Source organism: Molothrus aeneus, chromosome 4 (assembly GCF_037042795.1).
Source record: "Molothrus aeneus isolate 106 chromosome 4, BPBGC_Maene_1.0, whole genome shotgun sequence".
NCBI lineage: Eukaryota > Metazoa > Chordata > Aves > Passeriformes > Icteridae > Molothrus > Molothrus aeneus.
This window is the reverse complement of record NC_089649.1, coordinates 28,285,210-28,313,142: the sequence shown is the minus strand read 5'-3', so window position 1 is coordinate 28,313,142 and position 27,933 is coordinate 28,285,210. Positions and strand designations below refer to the sequence as shown.

The window sequence follows — 27,933 nt, the reverse complement described above, 5'->3', positions numbered from 1 at the left end:
TTAAGAGGTGTTTCACAGCCATCCACCCAGAGAACTTTCCTTCTTGATGTAAATAATCTGAATGATCAGAGTTGAAGCTAAGCTTTGATCAGGTGATGAATGCTTAACTCTGGGGGCACTGAATTCTCATTGGATTTAGGGCCTACTCAAAACCTATATAGACTGGTGAATTTTGCATGAGGTTTATAGTATGAAGTTAGCCTCTGTATGAGACTGAAAGTTGTTTAATGAAGCCTTCTTTAAAAGACACAAATAGGATTTTATTGGGACATAATCCTATGTATTGGCACCATGCTCAATCAAAAGAGAGTCTGTATTTGTAGTCAAATTGAGTGTATTCAGTGTTTTTAGAGGCCCAGCAGAACACTATATTTAAAAGTGTATCTGAAATTATTAAAAGAATGTAAATTGTTTAGTCTTCTCAGTTCCAGGATTTTTTTTAAAGCAGTTCTGACTGTTTAGGGCATGTTGAGACAGCTTGAATTCCTCCTGTATTCCCATGCCTCAGAGCTTCCCATTGGCTGTCTCCTGACTTTCAAAATCACCTATTCTGTAGGAAGCCCTAGGGCCAAAAGCTGGTGAGTGTAGTCTCTAGAGCCCAAGGGGTTTAAATACAGAAGTTAACCTTAGCTCAAGAAGCCAGGCTGCTGTCAGTGGCAAGGGAAGGATCCTGTTCTTATTCACCATTGCAAGTTTTAACTGAGTGATCAGTTGTCCATTTAGGCTCTCTGAGTAAAATTAACTTTTTTGACTTAATCTTCCTCTTCTTATACTACTGATCTTTAGCTGGGAGTAACAGACTGACACACGATTAAATAATTTATTGAAATTTAAGTTCTGAAGAGACTTAGATGCTTTCAAAAATTTTATCTCAAGTAATTCAAGGACAATATCTTACCCCTACAACCTATATATTCATTATAGCAATGGAAATATAATTTCTATTAATACTTTTCTTTCTTTCTTTTATGTTAGCAGATGGACCATATCTTCAAATCATAGAACAGCCAAAACAGGTAAGAACAAGACTACATTTTGAAAATGTCTAAGGTAGCTATATTACTACATTCAGCTTTGAATAAACTTATGACTTAAATAAAAAAGAGCACAGAAAAGTCTGAGCTCTCAGAACAAATGTGGCACTTGAACATGAGGAGTTTTAACTCTTACTTTTGTAGTTAGAGCATTTCCTGTTTTGTTCTGTGTTCTTTATCTCTTTCTGGAAGTGTCATAATACAAAAAACCAACCCTAAGGGTTTTAAAAATATGCCTTGCTAATTATAGATTCTTCATCTTAAAAGTGGCTGTTTCAGTACCCCAGTATTTGGGAACATAAACTAGTAGATCAAACACAAAAATTTTTTAGGATTTGTTTTATAGTTTTTGAAACACAAGAAGTTAAAAATAAAAACACTTAATTCCCAAGTTACAGGAACTTCTGACTTGTGTTTTGTTGTTGTAAAGAAATGCAGTTGTCCTTTGAGATTCTTTTTGTTATGGTTGTCTGTTTTGAATAATCAAAGAAAAATGAAGATAAGTACTCCAATGAAACTTTTTTTCTGTTAGGTGGCAAACAGTGATCTATGCTCCTCTAACTGCAGAAAAATCATTTCAATGCACTGGTTAGTTTTCATGCAACTGATGTACAAATCATTGCTGGGTAAAGATTGCTCTGAAGTGTGCCTGGGTATTGTTCCCCTTTGGCTGGTGGCACCACCAACAACAAGGATTCCTCCTGAAGCTGTTACAGTGTGGAGATGCCCTTCCTGTTTGTCCCAGTGAATTGACCAAAATCCTCCCTTATACAGCTGCTCAGTAAACAGGGGAAGACAGTGGCTAAAAGCTGTCCCATCCTCCTCTTGGTCTTCTTCAGAAACATACTGCAATCCATTCTTCCTGGCCGGAAGCAGTGGAGAACATTGGTTTCAATCACACACCAAAGATATTTTTGTGCTGGAGCATCCCTCCAGGAATAGGGCTCTTCATCACAGCACTAAGTGGAACAGCAGTGTACTGTGAACTCTTGGAAGAATATGCTGCATCTTCCTCATTGTTTTGAGTTCATCCCAAATCAGGCCATGCCTTTGCATGGTGGGGCCTGCAGTGCACCGTCCATAAGGAGAAACCTTTGTTCCCATGTGTGACTTCTCAGCAAGGGGCTCCTCTCATAGAGGTACCCATGTGGCAAGCTGGGCAGGGGCTTATAGCAGGGTGGTGAGGGTGATCCATCAGCAGAGTGATGGGTCCTGACTGCAGAGGGTGATCTGCCTTTCACAGAGGTTGCTTTGTCTTTTGATCAACTTGATCAACACACAGAACTCTGGGTCACTCAGTTCACCTTAGGAAGGGAATTGGTTAGGTCGGAATAAAAGTCTTAGAAGTTTACATTTGCTTGGTAAACAAGTTCTTAGCTTTTGTGAGATAGGTACTGAAGCTTCTGCTTATGGAGTAATTTTAAGGCATGTTGTTCACATTCAGCTAATAGAGACTTTGAATTCAGAGTGGTCTACTACTAGAAAGAAGCTGAATGTTTCTTGGAAAAGGCTACAACATTAACTGGTGCTATTTGGACACTGGGACCCCTATATAAGATGGAGATTTTGCCAGAGCTTGTAGGCCTCAAGGGTAGATCTGAAAGCAAAATTGAGGACCACATGAAATATATTGTTAAGTAGAGTTAGTTACCAGACACCTTCACTTAAGAGTTGCATCTGTCATGCTTTATTGATTGCCATGTAAAATAAAGGGGATGTTCAACAAAGGAGTTGATGGAGAGCTGTGTTCTGGACTAGTTTTCAATATCCTGCAGTTCTCTAAAGTATATTCAGATATCTATTTAAAGACATCTGTAGCTGAGATGAAAAACAGCCAGAGTCCCCTGAAGCTTTCATGCTGTTTCTGGATTTCACTCAGAGATACAGCTTTCATATATTTTTCCCAGAAGGAGGAAGTGTTTATGTTTCATCCCTGTACTTTCATTTATGGTACTTTGGACTTCCTTATTATTTGTTCCAATTTTGTCTACTTAGCAGCAGTCTTGGGAGAGAGTATCTGCTTTTGCATTCTCTACATGTGAATTTTTATCCTATTTTAAGAGTATAAATAGTTCTCTCTTTCAAAATATCTTCACTTAACCAAAAGAAAAATATGAGGTTGCTGCTGAGTGTTAAAGTGAAAATAGAAGAGGTTCTCTAGGGCTACAGTTCAGCGATGCTTTGTTAACCAGCATTTCATGAATGAACAATTTAACTTTTCCATTTGGGCAAGCCTTGTTTGTGGGTGTGTTCATCTCTGTGTATGCTGTTTCTCTTTTGGCTCTGTTTCTGTACGGCCTTCAAGTTTCTTTTCCTTCATTCCACAGAGGGGATTTCGTTTCCGATACGTGTGTGAAGGGCCTTCGCATGGTGGACTTCCTGGTGCTTCTAGTGAAAAGAACAAAAAATCATACCCTCAGGTCAAAGTAAGGACATAAAGCATTAATGCTGCAAAGTCAAGGCCAGTGTCATCATACATATGTGTATAGGGCCTTATTGCATAGCAACATACATTTGTATGAAGCTGCTCACGACAGGCTACATTTCAATCCCGATGTTCAAATTTGATTTTGAAAATAAAGTTGTCTTAAGATGTGTGGGTTTGTTTTGGCACTGTTTTTATCTGCCAACAGTTAAGCAGTAAGTTATCTGCACCTACTACCTCACTACCATTGTGCAGACTAATGGAGCTCTTCCTTAAGGTGCAGTTTTAGCAAGGCTTGAGCTACTCTGTTGCTCCATTTCCATTGCAAAGCATGAGTCTGCTTAGTTATTCCATTTCACTCTAGGATGCTATTTACCAAGTTTTCCTTTTTTTTCCTGTTCATGTTACTCCTTATTCAATATCTCTAGAGTACTCCATTCTTGGGAACTTAATTCCTTTAAAGTAACATAGAACCTCTGATTTTAATAGGAACAGTGTTATGTTCAGGTGTTCACTGAACTTTTTTGTGGGTTTTTTTTTCTCCTCTGGAAAAAAAAAATTAAAACCATGACAATGTTAATCAAAGAAATGTTCTATGGAGGCTTAATATGAAGATTAGAAAAGTGATTAATCATTCTGGGACTGGAGGATTGTATTTGCCTGTGTTTCTTGCAGCAAATTTTTTTTCTGTGGAAGTGTGGAAAAGCTACACTGTGTCTTTTCAGTATTTTTAACTTAAAAGTAAGCCTTGGTCTTCTTAGTCCATTACATATTTGAACTGGTGCACTGCAAATTCTCATGAGGAGCAGGGTTAATGTATTCTAATTCTGGTGTTATTTCTTAATATATTCTAATCCTGGTGCTCTCTTATGCCTTTATGGGGAAAGAAGGGGAGGGAAGAGTGGTAAGCAATAAACCTCTGCCTTGGTGTGTGCCACTCCTGGTTGTTCTCCTCAGTGTGTGTGTAGTTTGTCTGCAGTTCTTGGGAAAGGCTGGAGTTTGGAACAGTTGCATCTCCTAATGCACCAGTGTAAGCATAATATCATGGAAAATAAACAGCACTGGCTGAGGTAGGCTAGGCTGGTAGTTTTGTGAATTGAGAAGAAGCTAGGAAAGCTGATTTCATATAGCCTTGCAAAACTCTTAGGAAAAATTACTAGCCCAGGCAAATTATCTACTTGCTTTTTTCTTTCCTATTTTGACAGTAATGAGGAACCAATGAATGAAATTTCACTGGAATGTTCAGATATAAAATCATTTACTTCAATTGAGCCAGATCTTTGGATTCTGATCCAATCTGCAATGATAATAATACAAGGTGTGGTAGGTCACACAATAGCATGACAAGGAGTTAAACGGGAAATGGATTTTCTCCTTGAGTAAAGTAGAAAGAAAAATGTTCTTTGGCTTTCCATCAAACCTTCTAATTTCATTGATCATCACTTTTTAATTTCATCTATAGCTTACACACACACAGATCCCTTCCCTTCCCTCCCATCCCACTGTGTGCATCTGGGTTTTTTTCCCCAGTACAAATCCCCACATGGCAACACCTGCTGGGAGAGGCTGGCAAGGGAACACAAGTAAATTCCTCAAGGCCATTGCTTGTTAGTGCCTGTTCTTGATTCAAGTGGTGCCAGGAAAGACAGAAGTGTTTCACACCTTTTCCTGTAAGTCTATTCTGTGTTTTGTCAGAATGTGCTCACTTTGTCTTAACTGAGCGGAGCACAATTGAAAATTGCAATTTTTTGTTGCATTGGGGTTTTTGTTTTGGTTTGTTTGGTTTTTTTTTTTTTAATTTTATTTTTATTTTTTGTGGTTTTTTTTTACTCTCGTGCCAATGTTTTCACTGTAAAACCTACAGTAATTGATCACAGTGCAGTGAAAGGACAGTAACATGAGCTTTGGCTGTACTGTAAAAAATGAGGTTTTGTGACAGATCTTTAAACCCTTGGCCATGGTGTGGTCAGTGCAGTTCACATTGGGATCTGCTTTGTGAGAGTTTGGCCAACTCTCTCAAACTTTACTAGTACCTACCATGGATGTCCTTAAATAGACATCCTCTGTGGGCAAAAAACCATTGCAGTTTTCCTAATCTGTTTTCATAGGATGATGGATTGGAGGCCAAAATGAAAGCACATTTATGGGATGTGACCTCTTGCATAATGTGGACTGTTCAATTTCACCCTTTTTTTTTTTCTCCCTGCACTGTCACTAACTCGTAACTAAGCTGGAACACATCAAGACATATCTCTCACATAAAGGCTGGAGTTTTGAAGACTTTGCTGTGTCTCTAAGCAAGGTGTTTTGGTATTTAATTACATGTTTAACCTCTCCCTGTATAGTATATTAGTAGATGGTGTAGGTCAGGAGCTAATGTAGCAGTTCTTTCTGTAGCAGCAATGCCAGTCTTTACACCTGAAACAAATTTGCACTGGCCAGGAAGGTGGAATTGGAGTAAAACCTCTTGTTTAATGGAACAGTCCTGACTAATGGAGTCTAGATTACAGTAGATTCCATAATATCAAAAATGGGATTAATTTATCTTAATGATTTGTGGACTTATGTTCCTTTGCTTAGCCCTGTCTCTGCTAAGAGTAATCCTAATATGTAGAAAACATCTTGCATATTCAGAGGATTCTATATAACTTCGCATGTTATTATGGAGAGCAGAGAAGTTGTAGATAATAAATATGTTACAATGAAGTTATGTTTCATGATTGCAACCTAAAATTCTTCATTTAAATTTCATTTTCACCTACTTAGTGTAAGTAACACAGCACTGGAAAATTTTACTGTCTAGAACAGTTGAAACCAAAGCTTATTCATGAACTGCTTATTCATCATTACTATTTTATCCAGAGGAAAAAGCAATCAGTAGTATAAAAAGAAAGGATAAACCAGCAAAGTCTAATATTATCACCAGCATACTTAACTATCTAAATTTTTTTAATTTACAATTTGCTTGGGTTTTATATATTTGAAAAAATGTCAGAAAACTCATGCAGAAAATTTCCACTGGCCTTACACATTTATCATGTGTGCCCTGATCTTGCATGCTGCTGTTAGTGTGGGCAGATCCATGATTTACACTGAAGTGCTTGATCCACTTTTAGGTGTGACAAGAGCTTACTGAAAACGGCAGAGTGAAGGAAATGTCCTGAATTTTCATCTCCTCGGGGGCAAATCTACGTGGGTGGCTGCAGTCTGTAGTTCAGTGTTCTTTGTGAGCTGGATGTAAATGAGCTCCAGCCCGGAGTTCAGAGGTGTGTGCCTGAGCTAAAGAGCACCATCTCTCTGCACAAGAGTTTGGGCACAGAGCACTTTGGCTTGTGAACTGGAGCTGCACACCAGTTAGGTAGCCCTGAACCAAGGCACACCAACAGAACTGCCCAGCCAGTCTGTCCTGGGGCTATTCCAAATTATACCTCAGTCTGGAGATAAGAGTTCTTCTTGAAATCTGGGATTTCAGCACATTTACTTCGAGTTCAGGAGGAGAATTTATGGAAAATTACTTTGCTGATGAGCCTTGGTGACAAAAAGAGCATATTTATTTGCTTTTTCCCCTGTCCCCAATAGGAATTAAATTTAAAGTGATATAGACTGCTGATTACAAGTCCAAAAAATCACCCAACAACTGAATTAAGGAAAAAACATGAGACAAGAATAAGCAGACTCTTTGGTATAAATCTTTACCCCTTTTAAAAAGCTACTGAATCAAATTCAGTGAGATTTGAGCTTTTTACTGGTAAGGCTGATTTAGCTGAATATGAGGCACTGGATCACTTTAGAAGCTCTGTATTTTTGCCATTAGAGTGACCTCGCAGTCAGAGGATCAGATCTTCAGCTCCCATTCGTTTAAATTACTTTACATGGCTTTTTCTTAAGTCTTTTAAGTAAGTACTCAGCTGTCTACATGATTTGTACCACATCTGAGTATTTTGTCTTTAATTAGCAGCTGGAAAAAAGAGAGATACTGCTGTGTAAAAACAAGGTGTTTATAAAGAGTGAGTGATGCCTCATCTTTGGAACACTTCTTGTACAAGGCTACATGCCTAGGACAGCGGTAGTGACACTCTGAAGGACAGGCAGGGCTGGAGCTGCAGTTCTTTAACAAAGGAATTGGAAGGAGAAATAGGTGCTTTTGTAATGCTGATGTTGTAGGTTTAATGTGTTTTTTTCCATCATTTGCTCCTGTTGTTGACCAATTGGTTTCATTTCTTGCTTGTAAGAGTAACTGGAAAAAAACATCTTTGAAGTATGAAAATGTTCTTATAAAGTTTTTGTAAAGTTTTGGAACCTATAAAAATTGGCTGGGATCTGGATTGCAGGAGGACATGAAATAACTGAAAAAACTTTCTACTCTTGTTTTGAAATTGACTCAATTTCGAGTTCACAGGATCCTTTTAATCTTTCAGACAAATCTCTCAAACAGAAAGAGCAGATAAATGTAAGCCTGCAGCCTTTTAACTTTATCAGATCAATTGAGTGCTGCTTCAGATACAGGATGTAATCAAGTATTACAGCTATACTCTACCCAGGAACTCCTTTTATTTTTTTCCCCTCACCTTTAATTTGAAGTTCAGTAGCTGTTTTCTAGATCACAGCTCTGATTTTGAGCCATACAGCATCCACATGCTATCTCCCCCTCATGCTGAGTCTGTTTTTGTGTCAAAACCATAATCCCTATTCAGCATTGTAACATACCTTCTACCTTTTCAGGCCTTTGACAGTGTTTCTTAAGTTCCTGTGCAAACCTGGTAGTTACTTTCATACTTTAGTGCCAGAATTGATTTAAAATTATTCTGAAATTGTGGCATGATTCAAGGACATTGAAAAGTTATTTCAGACTTAATTTATAGTACATAAGGATATTTAACCACTTAGACTATTTTCCTGGGCACCAAGTTTACCCCAAATGACTCAAAACCAAGTAGGAAAGTCTGTCTATAAGAAATAAAGTTAGGAGATGTTCAGAGACATTATGTCCCCTTTGCAGCATAGGACATCAGACTGGATGACAAAAATAGTCTTTTCTTGCCTTATGACCTACATAAGGTATTACGTTTTAGGAGCCCTTTTGTTTTTCCCCTGGGAGGGAGAGACTGCAAAGATCATGCTGAGCTGAGTAACAGGGCAGATTGCAATCTGGTTACCACTGCAGTTCTGTGCTGAGCTTTCAGGGGCTGGAAAGTCCTTGTGTGCAGCAGTCCTGCCTCCAGTTTCACTGTGGTTTCTACAGCTGATGGAGGATTGTCTTGAACTTTTCTGATGTGACACCAGAGCATCGATGTTATTCATAGTGAATATAGCACTGCAGATGTGCTGGGAGCTTTGTAGTAGGGAAAGGCTTATTGAGTGAGGAGTAAAAAGAAAAGAATCATTTTAAAGCTACCTTTTTGAAAAGTTAATTGTGGCAGTGGTGGTGACATACTGTAACACCGAATGCAGTAGTTTTTATTTTCAGATGACTTTGTGAAAGGTACATAAATATTTTCTCCCTGCTGGTAAATGACAGAAATAGTCCAGCAGTGATTATCCTGCATCTCTGTACTGTTTCAGTCCAGATTTCAATGTGGAAACAGAAGGGAAGCATCAGCCCTCTGTCTTGTATTTTAGAAACTGCCACTTGTAAAATGCACATTACTGCAGCATTATACAGTTAACTAGCAGGAGTGAGTAATGAGAGGGCTTTTGCACACCTGCTCCTCCTGGAACAACTTTTTCATAGTTGGGATTTTTTTTTGCTTTCAGCAGTGAATAGGAAGGCAGGGAGGGGGCACGCACTGTACATATGCAAAGTGTTTCAGCTGTGATGGAATGGGTTCAAGAGAGGGGTTAACTGGAGTGAAGGAAGCTAGCAGGACTCAGTAATGTGGTGAAATCGAGGCAATCCCTCGCTATCAGCATTTTATCAACAATATAACCTTAAATATTCAGTTCATCACTGATTCATCACTTTAATGTTTATCGTGATCCTTTAATGCCTTGGTTGATTAGATCTATATGCTGCTGTAATACAAAGAACTTGGCCCAAGGCAAATTAGAAGAAAAATTAGAGGAGGAGGGGGAAAAGCCCAACATTGATAAAAGGGTTAATTAAGTGAATTGGAAGGGAAAGTAATGTTTGCTTTTTAAAAAGTGGGGTAATTTTATGTTCAGCATAATTTGAAAGTGGTGCATAACCCATAACAGCCTTGGAGCATTACTGCCTTGGAGTGAGGAAAGAAAATAAAGTTCTAAATAATATATGTAAAGCAAATAACTTACCAGTATGGTATGTTATTAGTAATTTTAGATGTATTTTTGAGGCATTGTTTTTTATTAAAAGCTGTTAAAAATGTATGGTGATTAGAAACTGTGGCAAGGGGAAAAAAAAGCTTTGTAGGCTTTCAGAGTTGGGTATATGAAAGAAAGCACACAGTTTATCATAGTTCTAGTCCAGCAAAATCCTAGGTGGGAATTCATTACATATCCTTGTGTACACTTAAGAGAGATATTTAGTGGAATGAGTAATATGTGTTGATGAAGTACATGAGCTAACAAAATGCCTGTTAATATAGAATTTATTCAGTGTAAAATCTCTACCTGAGGAGTCATTGTAATGCAGCCAAAATGTTTTCTAACAATCATAATGTTTAAAAGTAATTTTTAAAGTCTTTTTGAATTGGGCAAAACAGTGCAGGGTTTTTAGTTTAATTTTCTATATGCTTCTGTATGGGTAACAATGTTCATTGTGAATTCAGTGTCCTGATTGAAACTTAAGGAGAGCAATGTGGACTAAATGGCCAGAATGTAAAAGTGAGATTCATGTTTTAAGAAACAGATGAGGCTTTCCTTTAACTTTTTTGGTCATATCAAGTTCAATTGCAAAAGAAAGTGATGATCTGGTACAGTTAGCTTGCCATTTGTATTTCATGAAGAAATGCATACACATTTCTCCTATGTAAACTTGATTGTACTTAACTGACAGAAAATGCTCACCTGGAATCATCACTTGTTTCATTTTAAAAAAACAGTAAGCATCCATCCCACTTTCTTCATATTTATTTACAGATTTGCAATTATGTTGGACCTGCAAAAGTAATTGTCCAGTTAGTAACTAATGGGAAATACGTCCACTTGCACGCTCACAGCCTGGTGGGTAAATTCTGCGAAGACGGAGTGTGCACGGTTCTCGCAGGACCCAAGGACATGGTTGTGGGGTAAGTCTGGGAGCTCCTCTGCAAACCTGAGCTCTGGGGGCAGCATCAAGACGTAAAAAGCAATACAGAAATACTCCTAAGAGGCAGCTCTGGGGAGCAATCGTCTCCATGCTCTGATCTCTGTTTTTTTTATATCTTAAGAAGAAAATTTAATGGGGTTTTTGTTCACCTTTGTAGAATTTTCCCTAAGCAAGCTAAATTTATTTAGGTAACTGATTTTTTATTTAGAATTTGTATAGTTTTAATCTCTTGGTGTGCAATCTAAATTTGTGTTGTAAGTCCATTCTTTAAAATGAAAGGAATTTTGATCAGAGAAGGGACTAAAATTAGTGTTATCATTTTGTCACCTCTTTGATCAATATTTTACTTCTATTTAAACCTGTCAATAGAAATGTAATGGAAAGCATTAAGAAAATAGGATTAGTAAATTTGAAATTAATGCAGGACGGGTATAAACATGAAAATACTGCATAAGTCAAAATTGTAAAGTTTAAAGCAGAAAGATTGTAGTGAAATTGTAGTTGGCCTGTTCTTGTTTAATTTGAAAGAATAATTTTTTTATATCAGTAAACGGAGCTGAAGCTCCCAACCGTGTTTTGAGGCTTAGATCAGGTTTCATGCTGGCTGTGAGTTTTAGTTCTGTGATCTCAAGAATGTCTTTGTTGGTGAAGATGATGAAGTTTAAAAAGCTGAGAAGGTTAGGAGAGAGAGAGATCCTTTTAAATTGTAACTTTTGATGTCCAAGCCCAGTGCACTGACTTTACCGCGCACAACAATTTAAATAGCTTTATTTCAAATGCTCCTTTTCATCTTGAAAAGTTTGGCTCATATTCTAACCTGTCTTGTTTTTCATCAGATGTTTAGAACCAGCTTTCCTGTCCTCACTTGACCCACATGAAAATTGAGTTATTGTCTTGTTTTCATACTTCCAAATCTAATTGATTTTTCAATACGCCAGCAGATTTTTACAAAAGCACACCTTGTATTTTGGAAATTTTTATTCAAATAGATACCCAACCTATCTTGCAGAATGACCAGAGCCTTCCTTAAAACATTTTATTTGTAAAATACTGCACTGTTTTCAGCTTCTTAGCTTGCTCTCCAAACCATTTTCAACAGATGGAGCATACTCTGAGCAGTTGCTCTGCTTAACAGACACACAGAATGACATATTAATGTCATTGCCAAGACACAGCAAACAAAGTGTGACTACCAGATTTTCCAACATTTTGTAAGTTGCTTTCCCAGTGGAAGTCTGAAACCTGACAGATTACTACTTATGCCATAGGAAAGTGCACCCACATGATCGCTGTCATAGAATGGTGCACATTTTACATGTTTTGTCATCTTGACTGAATTTTTCTGGATGGAAAATTCTCCCTCAAACACTAATAGGGTCTAAGTAAACCTGTAGAGTCCTTCTGTAGACTTGGGTTGTGTAGATGTCTCTGGTAAGAGAAAGGCTGCCTATAAGTCTGGCCTAAAGCATTCCCCAATCAAAATTTGGCAGGTTTGCAAATCTTGGAATACTTCATGTCACGAAGAAGAAAGTGTTTGAAACTCTGGAAACACGCATGATAGATGCTTGCAAGAAGGGATACAACCCAGGACTCCTGGTGCATCCAGAACTCAGCTATCTTCAGGCAGAAGGCTGTGAAGACAGGCAGCTAACTGGTATGTGACAATGATGGCCTGGTTTTAATTGGTGTTTTATTACAAACAGACTGAGCTTCTGAAAACACAGATTCCTAGCTGGAAAAAGACCTTGTGTAGGACAACAGCCAATGTCTATGTGCTTTTAAGAGGTGGTGCATTGTTGCTGTGTTTTAGGGACTCTGAAAGGAGTCTGCTTTCAATGCATGCATGAGAATGGAGAAACTTCCACAGCTGCCTGTACCAACCTCTGCACCTGTATTCCATTGCTCTTCTGCTGTTGAATAAGCTTTATTTAAGAGTAATTTTGCATTATTGTAGCAAGACATGATATCCTTAATTAACTTAGGGACCTCCTTTTGAGAGCACTGTTTCATTCAGCTGCATTTCACCCATATTGCTGTAAAACCTGTGGTCTTCATTGCTTTCAGGCACTGCATAGAGGGGCCAGCTGTCTTTTCATCACTTTTAACACCAGGAATCCAGGTGTCCTTAGGGGTTGCATCCTTCCTTTTCGCAACCTTTATAAACTGAGAGCAGAAAGTAGTAATTTTCTGTCTTTTAATTATATAACTTAAGTAAGATCTGAAGCACAAACTGCCAGCTGAACACAGTACAATTTGAATAGCTGCTCCACTCTGCTTAGAAAGGGAAAACCCAATGGATGCTAAATGTAAAGGAAGACATTTCTTCCCTATCCATGCCTTTGGATGTTTGTTTGTTCTCTCTGTTTTGTTAAGGATGCCCTACCCTTTGTGTTAATTCCTCTGTCTGTCAATTCCAGAACGGGAGAGGGAAATCATCCGCCAGGCAGCCATCCAGCAGACCAAGGAGATGGATCTCAGCGTGGTGCGGCTCATGTTCACGGCCTTCCTTCCCGACAGCAACGGCAGCTTCACGCGCAAACTGGATCCCGTCATATCAGATGCAATATATGACAGCAGTAAGTATATTTGGCTTTAATCACTTCTTTAATTAGAGGCAGGCTCTTGTACACACAGAAATGACAGGTAGATATTGCTGTACATAGACTCATCTAGCCCTGCCTGCCTGGTATTTGATGAAAAACAAGTAAGTAGCCCATGGATAATTAGCCCCATGTCTGTCGACGTACATACAGTGTCATGCTGATTTTAATAGATGGTGATGTAAGCCATAGAGGAAGATTTTATTTTGCTGTTAGCATGTTTAATCCTGCCGCTTTTATTATGAGGATTTTGTAAGTTCTTGTTATATCCATAAGAAGGGCTTGAATTTTGCAGAGTTTTCAGTTGCTTTCTGTGACAAAGCGTTATTACAAGAGATGTGAGGAAAAAAATTACTTTGCTTCTATCTTTGTTGAGAATTTGACACCTTTCAGTTTTGCAGACCATCTGCTTGTCCATATTTTAAAAGATAATGCAACCTGTGGTGGTTTGACAGGAAATGTGTTTTTTGGAATGCTGTGTTTTTGGCCAATGGATATTCAGACTTTAATATTGGCATTTAACCTGGCCATTGGGACATGGACACGCCTCTGAGAACACGGGGTTAAAAGCAGAGCTCTCCCCTGGGAGGGCCCTTTTGGGTTTCTGGCAGGAAAGAGTTCGGGTCTCTGCCCCGGCCCAGCTGCTGGCTGGGCAGGGGGAGGGGAAAGCCATGTGGCCGAGAGAGGTAGGCCTGAGCCCGGGGGTGGAAGAGTGGAAGAGAGAGAGAGAGAGAGAGACACCGGGAGCCATTGGGCAGCCCCCCTGAGAGACAGAGAGAGAGAGAAAGAGAGCCGCTGCCTGGGACTGTAACCTTGAAGCTGGATAAACATGGGCCTGCGCCGGCAGCACGGCTGGGACGGAGAAGAAGGGGGGGGTTCAGCCGGCCGCTTGTAGGAGCTTTTAACCCCTTTTCAGAGAATGAGAACTTTACAGATCATTGACCTCTCCTGGAAGATAGAGTGGAAGATGAGGAAGGAATGTGCAAGTGTGAGAGAGGTCTGGGCGAGTGAGAGATAGTGGAAGAGTAGAGAAGAATCCTAGTGGGAAGAGATGATGGAATGGCTTTTGCTGGACTCTTTTTGTACAGCCATGGACAGAACCATGTTCCTTGTGATACAGAGACTGCATTCTAGGGGGAGGCAATGGCCTCAGAACCAAGAGGGTTCAGTGTTGGTGCCCCTCGGCCCCAGGAAGTGAAAAATATGGGGGGGACCGGTGTCCCAAAGGAGAGATTGGGCCTTTTTTGGATCGGGACAGAGCATCCTTAAAAGACAACCCTAGAAGCAGTTCTGCTCCGTGTTCAGTGGTGAGAGCACTGGACATGAAAGGAAGAGGTCACGACGGCAGATGTACTCCGGGCGGTGCCACGAGTGACACAGAAACACACGAGGCTTCAGCTGTGTTTCCAGGGGAAGCCCATGGTACAAGAAGGACTCCTCTCCTCTTGATGAACTGAGGATTGATTGTCTAAAAGGTGGTGCTGGACTGAGAGTTGGTGATTTGAGGAATAAATGTATTGTGTTGGAAATTTGGTGGGGGGAGGAGGAAATGTATTTGTAAGGTTTTCATTTTCCCTGTGTGTGTGTGTTCCTTTTTATTTGTAGTTGTAGAGTAGTTAATAAAGTTCTGTTTTCTTTTCTTTCCTAAGTAGGAGCCTGCTTTGCTTATTCCTGGTCACATCTCACAGCAGCTACCAGGGAGAGGGTATCTTCATGGGGGCACTGGCATTGTGCCAGTGTCAAACCATGACACAACCATTTCCTTTAGATCTGTCAGTATTTTTTAGAGCATTCCTCTATTTGTCTTTTTTCTAAGAGAATTTTTTCACTTCATGTTTTCCCCTATGCTGTTAAATTATAGTGACTCATTTTACTTGAACCCTTTCTGCTGCCTGAATTTTCCTTCCTGAGGCTGTGGCATCCCATGTTCTTGATAGTCATTCTGTAATGACTCAGGAAAAGTACCTTTTTTTTCCTTTGTGCATCAGTCATGTCTATATTATTGCTTTTTAAACAAGGTCTAGATCAAAGGGTAATAGTGCAACTGTTCTGCTATAGTCTGTGCCTTGCTGTTAATTGGGCAATGTAGGTCAAAAATCTTGTCCTAAACTAAGGAGACAAACAAAGGTGACATTTTGTATGCATGTTTCTGCTGTTGTACGTTGCCACACAGATGTCAGTTACTAGCTTCTGATCTCCCAAGGTGAATTCTTGATTGCTAATTTCAGAAGATCTTTCTTGGGTTTTGTTTGGGGGTTTTTTGGATACTTCATTGGCACCATTCAAGTCTTTACAGAACAGACATAACCTGTGGTAGCATAACTTGCCTGTCACAGCTGCTTTCACTTATCAGATGATAGTTCTGTCTTGAGGACCAATAGTTGTCTGTAGATGCCTCTACTAGGATCTGTGGAGGGGGGCTTTTTTATCACTGTCCAGTACATTGGCCAAAAACTGGCATGCTTTCGAGTAAGCCACAGTGTCAAGCAGAGCACTGTAGATAGCAAGAAACAGGAAGCAGCTCTCAAGAGTGTCACTCTGTCAGAAAGCAGGGAGGAAAAAGTTGCATTCTCTTGTATGGCCCTGCTTGTCAGAAAATGAGTACTAGTGCAGGGTGCTGGATGCAGGTCACTGCTGGGTTACCTTGCTAGTGCAGTAATTGTGCTGCAGTGGCAGGGACCTTATTTTGTAGTTCACAGTTCAGTCAAAGCTTAGAAGATATGAGATTTGTCTTTCATATGAAAAGCCCTTCATTTATTCATGTTTAATAAAACACAGACAAATTCGAGTAGGTTGTATTGGAAGCTTGTCTTTCTATTGCATTTCTGTGTGTTGTGCTTGGCTGTGTTTTTTGAAGTCTAAATCTGTTACAAAAGTAAGCAGGTTTTTTTCATCTTCCCTTTCAATAGAAGCTCCCAATGCCTCCAACCTAAAAATTGTAAGAATGGACAGAACAGCGGGGTGTGTGACAGGAGGGGAAGAGATTTACCTGCTCTGTGACAAGGTTCAGAAAGGTAAGAGTCATGAGTATTGTGAGGCACACCAGGGTGTTCATCTGGAGTACACTAAAGCCTCCTCCGCTCTCTTTAGTGTTGTCACTCTGATAGTGCAGCAGGATTTGTAAGCACTCAGCCTTTCTGGAAGTCAAGGCAGCAGATTTAATAAATCAAAAAAGTCTATTGCAAAGCAAATTCAGCTTCTCTTGCCTCCACAGAGACCATGTGATCGTCTTTGTTCTTCTCAAGTTTCTGCCCTTGCGTGTGTTCTGGAATTTTGGGGGGTGGTGTGTGATGTTTGACTCCATTAATTAACACCTGCTCTGAATTATTCTAAAGTTTCTGATTTATTATTAAGTTCCTGATTGTGAAGAGTAAGTATGAGTATTCTCATGGATGGGAGCTGAATGTGTTCAGCACTGCTGCTAATAACTTCATTTTTATGTATACACTTATGGTAGAGGTTACTCAGTGTAAACAGACACTTATGACAGGTTCATTTTCAGTCTCTGCTCATGGCTTTGAATGTGTGAGACTTCAGCAGTGTGGATTAGGACACTTTGTTTTTTTATTGGAAGATAATGGTTAAATGTGGTTTGTTATATTTGGACTAAGTAAAAAAGAAAAAAGATGGGAGTGAGGGAGATTCTTTGTATTTTTCAGCTACAGGTAGTACTTGGGACACCCTGGTGTAGATTACGTGGTGGAGTGGGTGCCCTGTTCTCATCTACTTGGAAACAGTCCCCACTCATGTTGTTAAAACCACTGTGACATTTTGTATTGGTGCAGGCTGTCCTTTTCCATCTCTCTTTCTTCTAAGTGCCCTTCTACCATTTAGGGAAGAGGGAAAGCTTTGGGGGCTTTTAGGGACTTTGAAAGAACTATTTTCCTTTAATAGTGCATCTACCCTCTGCCATCAGGAGGGCTGAGATAAAACGCAACTCTTACGTACAAAATAAATAAATAAATGTCTGACTCAGTGGAAGCCCTGAGATGGGGTTTCCCCTCAGCCAGACTGGGGTTTCCCCTGACCTCACTGCCTTCAGAAACCTCCTGCCTGAAGGAACTTGAGCATGCAGGACAGCAGGACTGGAAGTGGTGGTTCACAGTCTTGAGACTAGCAGGTGGGGCACCTGCAGGGGAAGCAGTCTGTCTGCTGCAGAGGCCTGCCCTGCATCAGTCACTCTAAGAGACAATAGGCTTTTTCTAGCTTTTTCTCATGGGAGTGCTGTGGAAGGAATTTCCTGGTGAGATGCTTTTCCTAAAATCATAAATAAATAAATAGAAAGAGAATGAAAGAAGAGTTTTTCAGAGGAGCAGAAGCCAAATGCCATGTTTCTGGCCTGTGCTGTTTGGAGGGTGAAGGATCCCTGCTGCCATGTTGCTGGATCACACCTCCCCAGTCTCTGAGCTGCAGTTCCACCGTGGCACTCTGCCAGCAGCAAGCGGAACTTGAACTGTGGCACTTCAGGTTTTGCTACAGTTTTTTGAACTGAAACTGTTGGAGGAGAGAGGGTGGTTTCTACATTTCATGCTTCAAGTTCTCCCCTCCTTACATGTTTGTTCCAAATAAGGCTCCTTTGGAATGTTTTATAACCCTAGAATAGGAAGATGATGTGAACCTAGTTCTCTTTTTACAGCTCAGTAAATAGCAACTAGAGTGAAGTCATTAGGATTAGGCTGATGTAAATTTGATGGAAAAAATGTGTTATTTCTGCTGTTTTCATAAAACAGATAAAGATAATTGATGTATTGTGTAGTATTTTCATCCAAGAATTAACCACGTTGATACTTATCTGGAATAACCATAGCCAAAGGTTCAACAAATGCACAAACATCCCAGAGTGTTACTTTCATTCTTTGCAGATGATATTCAGATACGTTTCTATGAAGAGGATGAGAATGGTGGTATGTGGGAAGGTTTTGGAGATTTCTCTCCTACAGATGTACATAGACAGGTAAGTAACAGAGCATTTGTCCTTTGTTAATGATTCTCCCACCTTTGTAAACTAGGATTACATTATAGTTTGTAAATTATGTAAAAGCATCTGTATCCCCATACTGACCTCCTCTTTGAGTCATTGCTTCCTAAAAAAAAACTGAACAGTTCTTTAAAGACATCTGTTAGGTTACTAAGAATACAGTGCAAGGATATTAGGAGAAAGTCCCATTGCTTTAACATGCACCTCCTGTAAAATGGGATAGGACATATAAACAGCTCTGAGAGCTCCTGTGAACGCACTGAGAAAGCCACAGAAGACATGCTAAAGGATCAGGGGACAAACAGTGTAGTACTGACATATGGGATGTGGTGGCACTTGGCATGGCAGTTCTGTCTTTCCCAAAAGGCTTTAGGAGTCAATCTCAGAAGTGAAACTGAAAGCTAAAATGGAAGTTTATTGTTGTAACAGCCCTTTGCTCTGAACTTTTGCCTCCTGAGCCCTAAACCAACACCTTCAAAATAATGCAAATGCAAAAGCCAAGTTGTCAAAAGCCATGCTCTGTGACAGATATGCTTGTCTTTGTTTCCTTCACAGTTTGCTATTGTGTTCAAAACACCCAAATACCGAGATGTCAATATCACAAAGCCAGCATCTGTATTTGTACAACTGCGTAGGAAATCTGATCTAGAAACAAGCGAACCCAAGCCTTTTCTCTACTATCCAGAAATCAAAGGTAACTCATTAAACCCGTTCTACAGATTGGAATGGAAACTGTAGGGTCCCTAGGAATGTTTTTAATAAGATAGAACTGGTTGGGTGAGGAATTTTTGGTTTTAGCTGTTATTTTTAGAAAATATATTTGCCTCCTTGTTTTGGACAGAGTCAATATGCAGTGTGGTAGGTTTATAATGGGTTTTGTAGGTGGTGTTGTAGGACTGGTGGGCAGTAAATCCGTGCATATTTTCCGAGTGAGGCTTGTTCCTCGCAGATTCCCTATATGCACTCATGCCTGTCCATACAGTAGATGGCACTCTTCCTCTGAGTTTCTGCCAAATAATACCTGAAGAGATTTTACTGTCAGTACTCTCAGATGAAACCCTAAACCACAACCTGTTTGGTGCTGGTGGAAAAGGCACATATTTTGCAGTTCTCATCTTTTACCATCATGCCAATACCACTGATGTTTCTGTATTTTCCAATTGCCTGTACTAGTTTAGTAAGCCCAAGACATTTCTTGTGCGAGCAGGGAAAATGCTGTTTCAATCTCTTGTTTAAAATTTTAGTTGCTATAAAGAAGTAAAAGAATTGGTATTGGATCTGCTTCCTAAATTAGTAGTGAAAATAAGTTTAATCAGCAGATCTGTGCCCTTTGAAGTCTGCATTTCAAATGTTTGACGGGAATGACATCAGGAGTCAAGCTTTTAAATACCAATAATGTTCATGATATGGAAATGCCTTGAGGGCCCAAGTCATAATTGGTGTTTCATTGTATTATCTTTCGGCTTAGGAGTTTACCTGCCTGCAGGTTACACTACTGAATTCTGACCCTGAATGTTTTCTGTGGCTAAGGTAGAGCTGTGTTGAAATCAATTCCCTGTCAGAGTCTCTAAAATAAATGTGCATTAGTAGTGAGAGACTCAGGACAGCTGAGGAGGGAGTGGTGGTGATCCAATTAAGTCTACTTTGCAACTCTTAGAATACAACAGCAAAAAGTATGAATTCACAAAAGCTTCCAGAGTTGCCAGAGAATTTCTTCTTGGTAATGATTTCAGGAGCCTCTTGCACAAGTGTTAAGGGAAGTGTTCAGCTGCAGAGCAAAGTTGCTTCAAATCTTTGAAGCAAATCTCTTTTATGTGCCTCTTAATCAATTAAAATTAGTTCAACATTATGTGCATTTTCAGGTCCCCTATACAACCTCATCAAGAAATTACCATTTAGGATCCATTTATATAACCCTTATTGCAAATATTCCCACAAACTTAGACCCATATATGTGGATTTTTTTGTGTTTCTCTGACTAGATTGCTCTCTAGGGTTTTCTCTCCTCGTCAGTGTGAGTATGCCTGATGTGTGCATGCATGCATACTTACACATCATGTGTACCTGGAAACAATGCACGTGGCTTTGTCAGTGTACTGGCTCATGTATTCAGCTGTCTCATCTGATGCACTGACTGATGTGCCTGTGCATGAAATTTCTTTTTCTCATATGGCTGTTGAAAACTACTAGATAGTTTAATGAGCAAATGATATTTTGTTCTTTCTCAACATTTCTACTGGATTTTAACACATGTAATGTTTGTATCCCTGTTTTTGTAGCTCTTGTCATGACATTTTCACTTTCCCCAGTCACTGGGATAGTTCTTTTAAATCTTTGTGTTTTGTTTTCCAGGGATACTAAGTCTTATTTTGTACTTATACTATAAAATAAGTTCAGGCTTTTTTTTTCTCCTGCTACTCAGCATGGTTTGACAGTAATATGTCCCTGCCTGAAAATAAGTTGTCTTTGTTCTAGTGGCTGTTACGGTATTTTAAGTAAATCATTTCAAGCAAGCACAGTTTTCACCATTTCTTGCCATCCCTTAAACAAAAGTTGAAAAGGCACTGCAGGTACTCTGCACTGTTTAAACTCAAAAGTGCCTTGTGATCCTCTGATAAGGCTCCATTTCTGAAGATCTGCTTGGAAGAAGAGCCTGTGCTTATATTCCCCAAAGGCAACAAATTTGGTGTTTGGAGCACTTGGTGATTCATGACTTGGCTTAGACACTGAAGAATTTTGGGGCCACTGATCTCCAGGGCTCTCAGTACATGAGACACTTTTGAAGGAAGCTCTGAGCCCCCCAAGACATCTCCATATGTGTCCCCTGAGTCTGAGCACAAGGCAGTGACATGGCTGAAGAGACCAAGCCAGGCCCAAGCTGTGCTGCTGGTCTGACTGTGGGCTTGGCACTGGCTTGTTCTCAGAGGAATTCTCTCTGCTCCAGTATGTACAAAGAATTTCTTCTATTTGGAGCTTGAGGAAAGTTGACTCTTCTACCACAGTCTGCATTGTCCTTAGTCCTAGTAACTGTAGTGATGCTTTCTGTATGCACACCCTGTGTGTGCTGTGCCTGTCACCAGCAGGACTGACTCCCTGTTCTCTCTGTTCCTTCCATCCCAGATAAAGAAGAAGTGCAAAGGAAACGGCAGAAGCTCATGCCGAACTTCTCCGATGGCTATGGTGGGGGCAGTGGCACTGGAGGTGGTGGCATGTATGGAGGGGCAGGTGGTGGTGCTGGCTCTGGTAAGGCAGCAGTTTTGGGCAAAGAGGGAAAAGGGCTCTACTTTGAGAGCAGGACAGATGTTTATGCTGATTTTTAAGATGTAAAGAGGATTTTGTCTCCTAGGCATACTAGACCTGACTCTGTTGCCTTTATTGTCTTTACTGTTACTCAATTCAGTCAAGCATCTCCTTATTCTAAACACTTCATCATCCTGCTTGCCTTCCCACTTTGGGAGCTCTGTTGCGTCCTAGGGCCTTGGAGGTGCTGAAATTCATGAGACAGCTCAGTTTGCTATCATCGTGGGTGTCTAAAATTAAACAGGTTTTGGACTGTTTCTTGGACCACAATTGGAATTCGGCAAATTAACTGTGTTAGTGCAAAGAACTGTTAAAAAATTGGAGATGCTCTTTAGTGAATTTTCTACTGTGCTCTATCTGTTGAGGTCAGAGTATATCTGATATGCAGGATTGTGAGAGCATTGCTTTAGTTCTTGCAGCAGAGCATTAAAAACCTCTAGGTCAGCAAATGTCACCTGAACCACAACCCTTTTTTTAGAGCAGGGAATAGAGTAGCAGTTTTCAAATTGCTACATATGTTGTTGGCAGCACATGTATAGCACAACACCAGAATACAAATGTGTTGTAATCACAAAGATTCAAAAGCACAGAGGGCAGCTTGTGATGTCTCAGCTGAGTTTCAGAGGAAAGACATAACAATACTACATTTGGTGGTGTTGTGGATGTTGGGGTAGAGAGTGTCACTAGCCAACCACCTAGAATTTCTTTGGATTTTTGAAGGGGTAGGGGAGAGCTCATCTTTAGCCTGGAAATTAGTTGGATGGAATAAAGCAGAAGGTATGCAGAAAACAAAAATTCAGTTCTTTAGGTTCATTGTTCTTTTTGATGGATGTAATCATTTTTAGGATGTAATTCTATTGATTCTTAATCTTTCTCCATTCTTTAGGGTTCAGTTTTCCTTCATATGGATACTCTGCTTTTGGAGGGATGCATTTCCCTGGCACAACAAAATCCAATGCTGGCATGAAACATGGTAACAGCATAAATATCTTTTTTCCAACAGTTGAATTGAGTTTGACTTGTATTTTTGTCTACACTATGAGCCAGAGTGTCAGGCAGGTCTAGCTAAGCGTGCTGGAGAGGGCCTCTTCTCAAACCACTGACAGCAGAGGGGTCTGTGTAGCTTACACTGCCCTGCTTCTCTTTTTTCCTCTCCAAGTGTAGTTTCTTTTTACTGTGCAGTCCTGAGAAGCAGTGACCAAAACCCCTCTACGTGCTTCTGTATTCAGTGTATTGTTTCAAGCAACAGCCCTCTTGCTTGCTTGAATGTGCTGATTACAGATGACCCAAGGATGAGACCACAGAAAATGTATCTTCCTTTGTTGCCAAAGTCTGGTACTACCCTGTAGCCCAAACCAATGGAAAAGATTAAGTTAATAATAAGGATCCTCTTGGCTTCCTAAAATAGGAAGGTAATTTCAGATGTACATGTTGATTACTCCATAGATACTTCCAGAGTCTTGGGGATAAACTTGCTGTTAGGAAAAAAAATGTGTCTGAGTAATTCTGCTAGATTTTGTGAGAGTACTTCAGACTTACATTCTTGTACCATGAAAAGAGAGGTAAATCTGTTGTAATATATAAAAGTTTATTTCTAAAGTAGAGGCTGTCAAAGAATTAACATCACTTTAGAGCAGTCACATCACTGTGCCTGTCCATGTGTGTTGGCATGTGGAGTATCATGATTCATGAGTTTAGTGATAAGTTTTACATTGAAGTAAATTTTTGTATTCATTTTTCAGGGTTTGGTTTTGTCTAGTTGAGTTTTATCATTTGTATTAAAAAAAGCAATGGTACTGAACATTAATTATTCTACTTTTTATTAGAAGGCCTATCAAATTGCACAGCTGAACAAGACAGAAAGAGCTGTGATAAACAAAATGAACAATGGGACATGAAATGTGATGTGAAGATGGAAGCCATGGAGAGCACTGAGTGCAGAACATCTGCTGTTCATGAGAAAAAGGAGGATTCTGGTTTTTCCTGTAAGACTGAAGTGAGCGAAGCAGATTGCAGGTGGCAGGGTAAGTGAGCAAGTAAATCTATTTAGGGTAAATCAAACTGCAGTACTGCAAAGCAAGCATTAAAGGTTTGGAAACTCCAAAAATGTCTGCTTGTGGTTCTCAGAACATGAAAATTCCCCAAGATCTAAGGTCCATCCCTATACCGAGTTCTGTAGATAACCTTCCACGTTTCTACTACCACTGGACACTTGAGCTTCTGCTGGTCATGCAAGGAGATGAGACAGCTTTGCCTGCTGGGCATGTTAACACTGCCTTTGAATAAGGCAGTGTGAGGAAGGAAGCTACAAGCAGTGAAGGCACAGGGAATGTAACTCAGCTGTTAACTTGGCTTTTGATATTTGAGAGACTTTAGTGGATGAGTTAATGGATGTTAGTATGACTTGCAGTAGCTCTTCCCTGCATCACTGTTGAACTGTGTGCAAAGTAGCATTATTGGTTTGAATTTCAAATGTCAAGGTACCTGTTTACATTTGGCAAGTACACTGTAAAGTAACTGCAGTAGCAATGTGTTACACGTCAAACTAATGCCTAAAAATTTTTGCTTTTTATGTGTTTTTCATATATTTGTAGCTTTGTAGACCATTAATATGTGGTTATCCAGTTCCTGGTATTTTTCCTACCCTTTCTCTTTGATTTTAGAATAATAAGCTAACCTTCTAACACACTCCTGAAATACTGTTTAGTCTTATTTTCAAGTAGAGGGCCTACAGAAAGAACATTTTATTTTCCAATCAGAATCTTAGAAGACATAAAAGAAGTGGGGCAAAGAAGCCCTGGACCAACTCCACTGATGCAGTACCTGGGGGAAAAAATACCTAACCAACTTCTCTCCTAACTGGACAATGGTTTTTATATAGGATAATTTGTTAAACTTACAAAAACTGTAGAAATCTGTTCCTGGGTGTGCCCATAGCCCATAACTGTGGACACACCTGGAAGTTTCTAATAAAGAACTGCTTTTTTTATCTTACCATTTTAACACTGTTGTAAATGGTTTTGTCTTTTTATTTCAGGCAACAAAACGAAAGGAGGGGGAAGGCAAGGGTAGTCAACAGAACTGGTTTAGCAGCAGAGTTCTAAAATATATAAAGACTGCAAATCACCCTTTCCCAGACACCAAGACGTGCATTTCCTGGATTGTTTTTTTTTTTTTAACAGTTGATGGACACTTTTTTAAAGGATTTGAGTAATCATGCTTAGCGTAAAATAAAAAAAATAGTAGTTGGACTAGAGAGACATGGTATTGGTAGGAATTGAGCACAAAGGAATTTCTTGGTTCTGGTTTTTACCAAGTGCAACATGATCTAGACCACTTTTGTTATTCCCTGGATCAGGGAGAGAGCACATTACCTTGTGTGTGTCAGCCCTGTCTGACACTTGCTATTAACAGCACTAGAAACTTGTGCCTTGAGAATCCAAAGTGGCACAGGAGATGGGCTGTAGTTGTAAACACCTCCAAGGTGCAGCCTCTTGTGATCTGAGAACGGATGACGCTGAAGCAACCTGCTGTTTGTAGTTTTGGTTGTGACAAATCCTGTGACTGGTTCAGAGAACAAAATCTTGTGCTGATATGAAGAAATAACAATGTCCATTTAGCTGTCATGAAGGAGGGGTCTGAATTGTTTACTTGTTTTCCAAGCAATTAATATTGTAGGCAGGAAGCTGACTTTTTTTTTTAATCTATTGTAATGGCATGAAAGGAGGCAATTTCTAGCTCCAGATTATACAAAGAATTGATGCAGAAGAACAGGCTCCATAAAATAGCTACTGCAGGCTAGATCATTTGGTTATTATACTAAAAGATACATGTCATATTTTGAAGGATATCTTTCTTGTGTGTTTCATCATATGGAAAACCAGGGAATTTCAACACCCAGTTCTTTGATCTTTGGAAAGATGTATAATGAGAAAAGACTGAACTGCTTAACACCCTTTAACCTGAATATGTATCCTGAATATAACACATTTAGTGTTAAGAGGTAAATAGCAAATATAAATCCGTCAGGTCAGGCATATAGTGCAGCAGCCACAGGGATGTACTGGCCAGAACAATAAGCTCCATGGATAGCTGAGTAAGTCTTTGCCTTACAGCAGTGATGTGTTCCTGTTCATCAGGGACACACTTCTGACCTGGTTAAATGCCTGGTTTTGTGTAGCTGGAAATCCTGGCTATTGTCTCCCCATGTGTGCTTTAAATGACATAGTCTGAGGTACTTGTTTGCACTTTGTAATTCCCAAACTTACAAGGTTTTATAGAAATATGAAACTGTTTAAAATACAGGCTGGTTTCAGATGATACCGCTTCACAGAATGACGCTGTAGTTTCAGAGCTCATCTGTTTCATTTTCACTAGTTTCTTGCTGATACAGAATCACAGAACTATTGACAGAGCAGCTAGAGTTACTTATATCTGCAAATGAGTTTCTTTTCTCCCATTTCTCCCTTTTGCCTGCCCACCATGACAACTTCTGCTTTTTGAAATCTCAGTGGCTGTCCATTTTATAATTCTAAAATCAGGAAACAAGTACTAACCATTGCAAAAAGTGAAATGTTTTAAACAGAAGAACAGACTCTCTGTGTTGCTGCTGTGCAGGCTAGACTGCATGATTTGAGTTGGAGAAGGAGTGCAAAGCCCTGCATTTATTCCACAGCTTTTCTCTGAGCTTCTCTGCATTATTTGACGGGTCACTTAGGCTTCCCATGCCTCAGCTTCCTCAAGGAAAAACTACTCAGACCTGCAAGTTCCAGATCCAATTTCTGCTCCTTTTGTATCATTTCACACAACTGCACATCAGTGCTGTTAATTCAGTGCCAGTCAAACCAGAGGGAGCTTCCAGATTTGACTGTTCTCAGGGTTCCTGCTGCCTGAATGCTCAGCATGCACCTAGTTTTCCTTCCCAGGCATTCATTCCCTCTGTCCTCACCTCTCAGAAGTAATTAGCAACCATCTCAGTGAAGCAGTGAATAATGCTTGGTGCTGTATTTCTGTGACAGCACAAGTGCCTGTCAAAAGTAGGTGGTGTTCCAAGGAAAACAAGTGAGCTGATGAAGAGGAAACTTTGTGTTGCAGATGCCCTGTTCCTGGAGAAGGCCATGCAGCTTGCCAGGCGCCACTGCAACGCTCTCTTTGATTACGCCGTAACTGGAGACGTGAAGATGCTGCTGGCAGCTCAGCGCCATCTCACCGCTGTCCAGGATGACAATGGGGACAAGTGAGTTGACCTCACTGCACTTGCTGGGTTGAAACCAATGGGTTTGGGGGCAGAATGGTGCAGTCAATTTGTTCTGTCCCTCGTGGGTGCCAATCACTGATGGCACCACTTCTCCTTCCTGCTCTTTGGGAGAGGTACAGCTGTGATTTAGACACTTTTGTTTCATTCGCAAAGTAGTCACGTACACCATAAACTTCATTGATCCAGTACCTGTCAGAAAATAATCTGGTCATTGAGAGTATGCTGAGCATGTTGTGAGTTTGAGTTTCTTTGCCCTTTTTTACTCAAAATCTTGACTGAGCATGAATTGCTGTGCTTGCATCATGATACACGGTGTGTGGGGATCCTCAGCTTGGTGCTGAAGGAGAGGGCCCTGCTTTTTATTCCATGCAAGTCCCTAAGTCTTCATAGGATGCTTCAAGTAAGAGATGCACCAGGAGAAACAATAGCTGGAGGGTCCATACTGCATTTCTCCCACTGACATCAAGTTCTTTCCAGAGGACATTATTTTGCTCTTGCTTATGTCTGTACTGTACTGTTGTCTTCCAATGAATTGCACAGATGCTTGTGGCAGACTTGCTAATATTTGCATATCAGTCTTTCAATAATGTGAGCTGGAGTGGAAATCCACTTTGTTACTTTACAGCCATGCAGGTTCTGTGGAACTCAGAGTGAAGTACTGTGAGGAACTAATGATCAGTAGTTATTTAAAACGAAGTTCAGCAAAAGGGCTCTGAACAAATACAAAGATAATCTCTTGCATAAGCAAGTGACACTATGACATTGTTACTTTTTAGCTGGCAGGCCCTGTGCAATCACCTACATTTCCTTAAATTGTAGCGTTTTGAACAGTAGAAGCCAGATAAGCCTCAAGATGTCTAGCTAGAAGGAAAATTTCAAGTGACTGAGACCTGTATCCCACTGTTCAATTACTCTGAGAAAGGCTACCACCTTCACTCCATTTTCAGTGAAAATAGGCCTCAGATTACAGAGAGAGACTGCACAGAGAGAGCTACTTTACAAGCTTTGCTTTCCAGCTGGAAACCTAATGTCTGCTTTGAGATAAGCAGGAATATGAAGGAGGTGAGAGCTAGCAACAACATTTACAATTGCTATGGAAAGTAGAGCTTCTGTG

General features: G+C 40.0%; 1 protein-coding gene across 1 annotated transcript in view; it reads left to right on the top strand.

Annotated features, from left to right (window-relative positions):
* The window catches only part of NFKB1 (nuclear factor kappa B subunit 1), a 59,034-nt gene that overhangs the window by 18,867 nt on the left and 12,234 nt on the right, over positions 1–27,933 (top strand). Inside the window, exons 4-15 of the mRNA XM_066548165.1 lie at positions 976–1,016; positions 3,362–3,460; positions 10,516–10,664; positions 12,175–12,338; positions 13,102–13,260; positions 16,194–16,298; positions 18,147–18,238; positions 18,818–18,956; positions 21,383–21,505; positions 22,449–22,535; positions 23,389–23,586; positions 26,657–26,798. Coding sequence (XP_066404262.1) covers positions 976–1,016; positions 3,362–3,460; positions 10,516–10,664; positions 12,175–12,338; positions 13,102–13,260; positions 16,194–16,298; positions 18,147–18,238; positions 18,818–18,956; positions 21,383–21,505; positions 22,449–22,535; positions 23,389–23,586; positions 26,657–26,798 — 1,498 coding nt within the window. The remainder of the gene's footprint in view (positions 1–975; positions 1,017–3,361; positions 3,461–10,515; positions 10,665–12,174; positions 12,339–13,101; positions 13,261–16,193; positions 16,299–18,146; positions 18,239–18,817; positions 18,957–21,382; positions 21,506–22,448; positions 22,536–23,388; positions 23,587–26,656; positions 26,799–27,933) is intronic.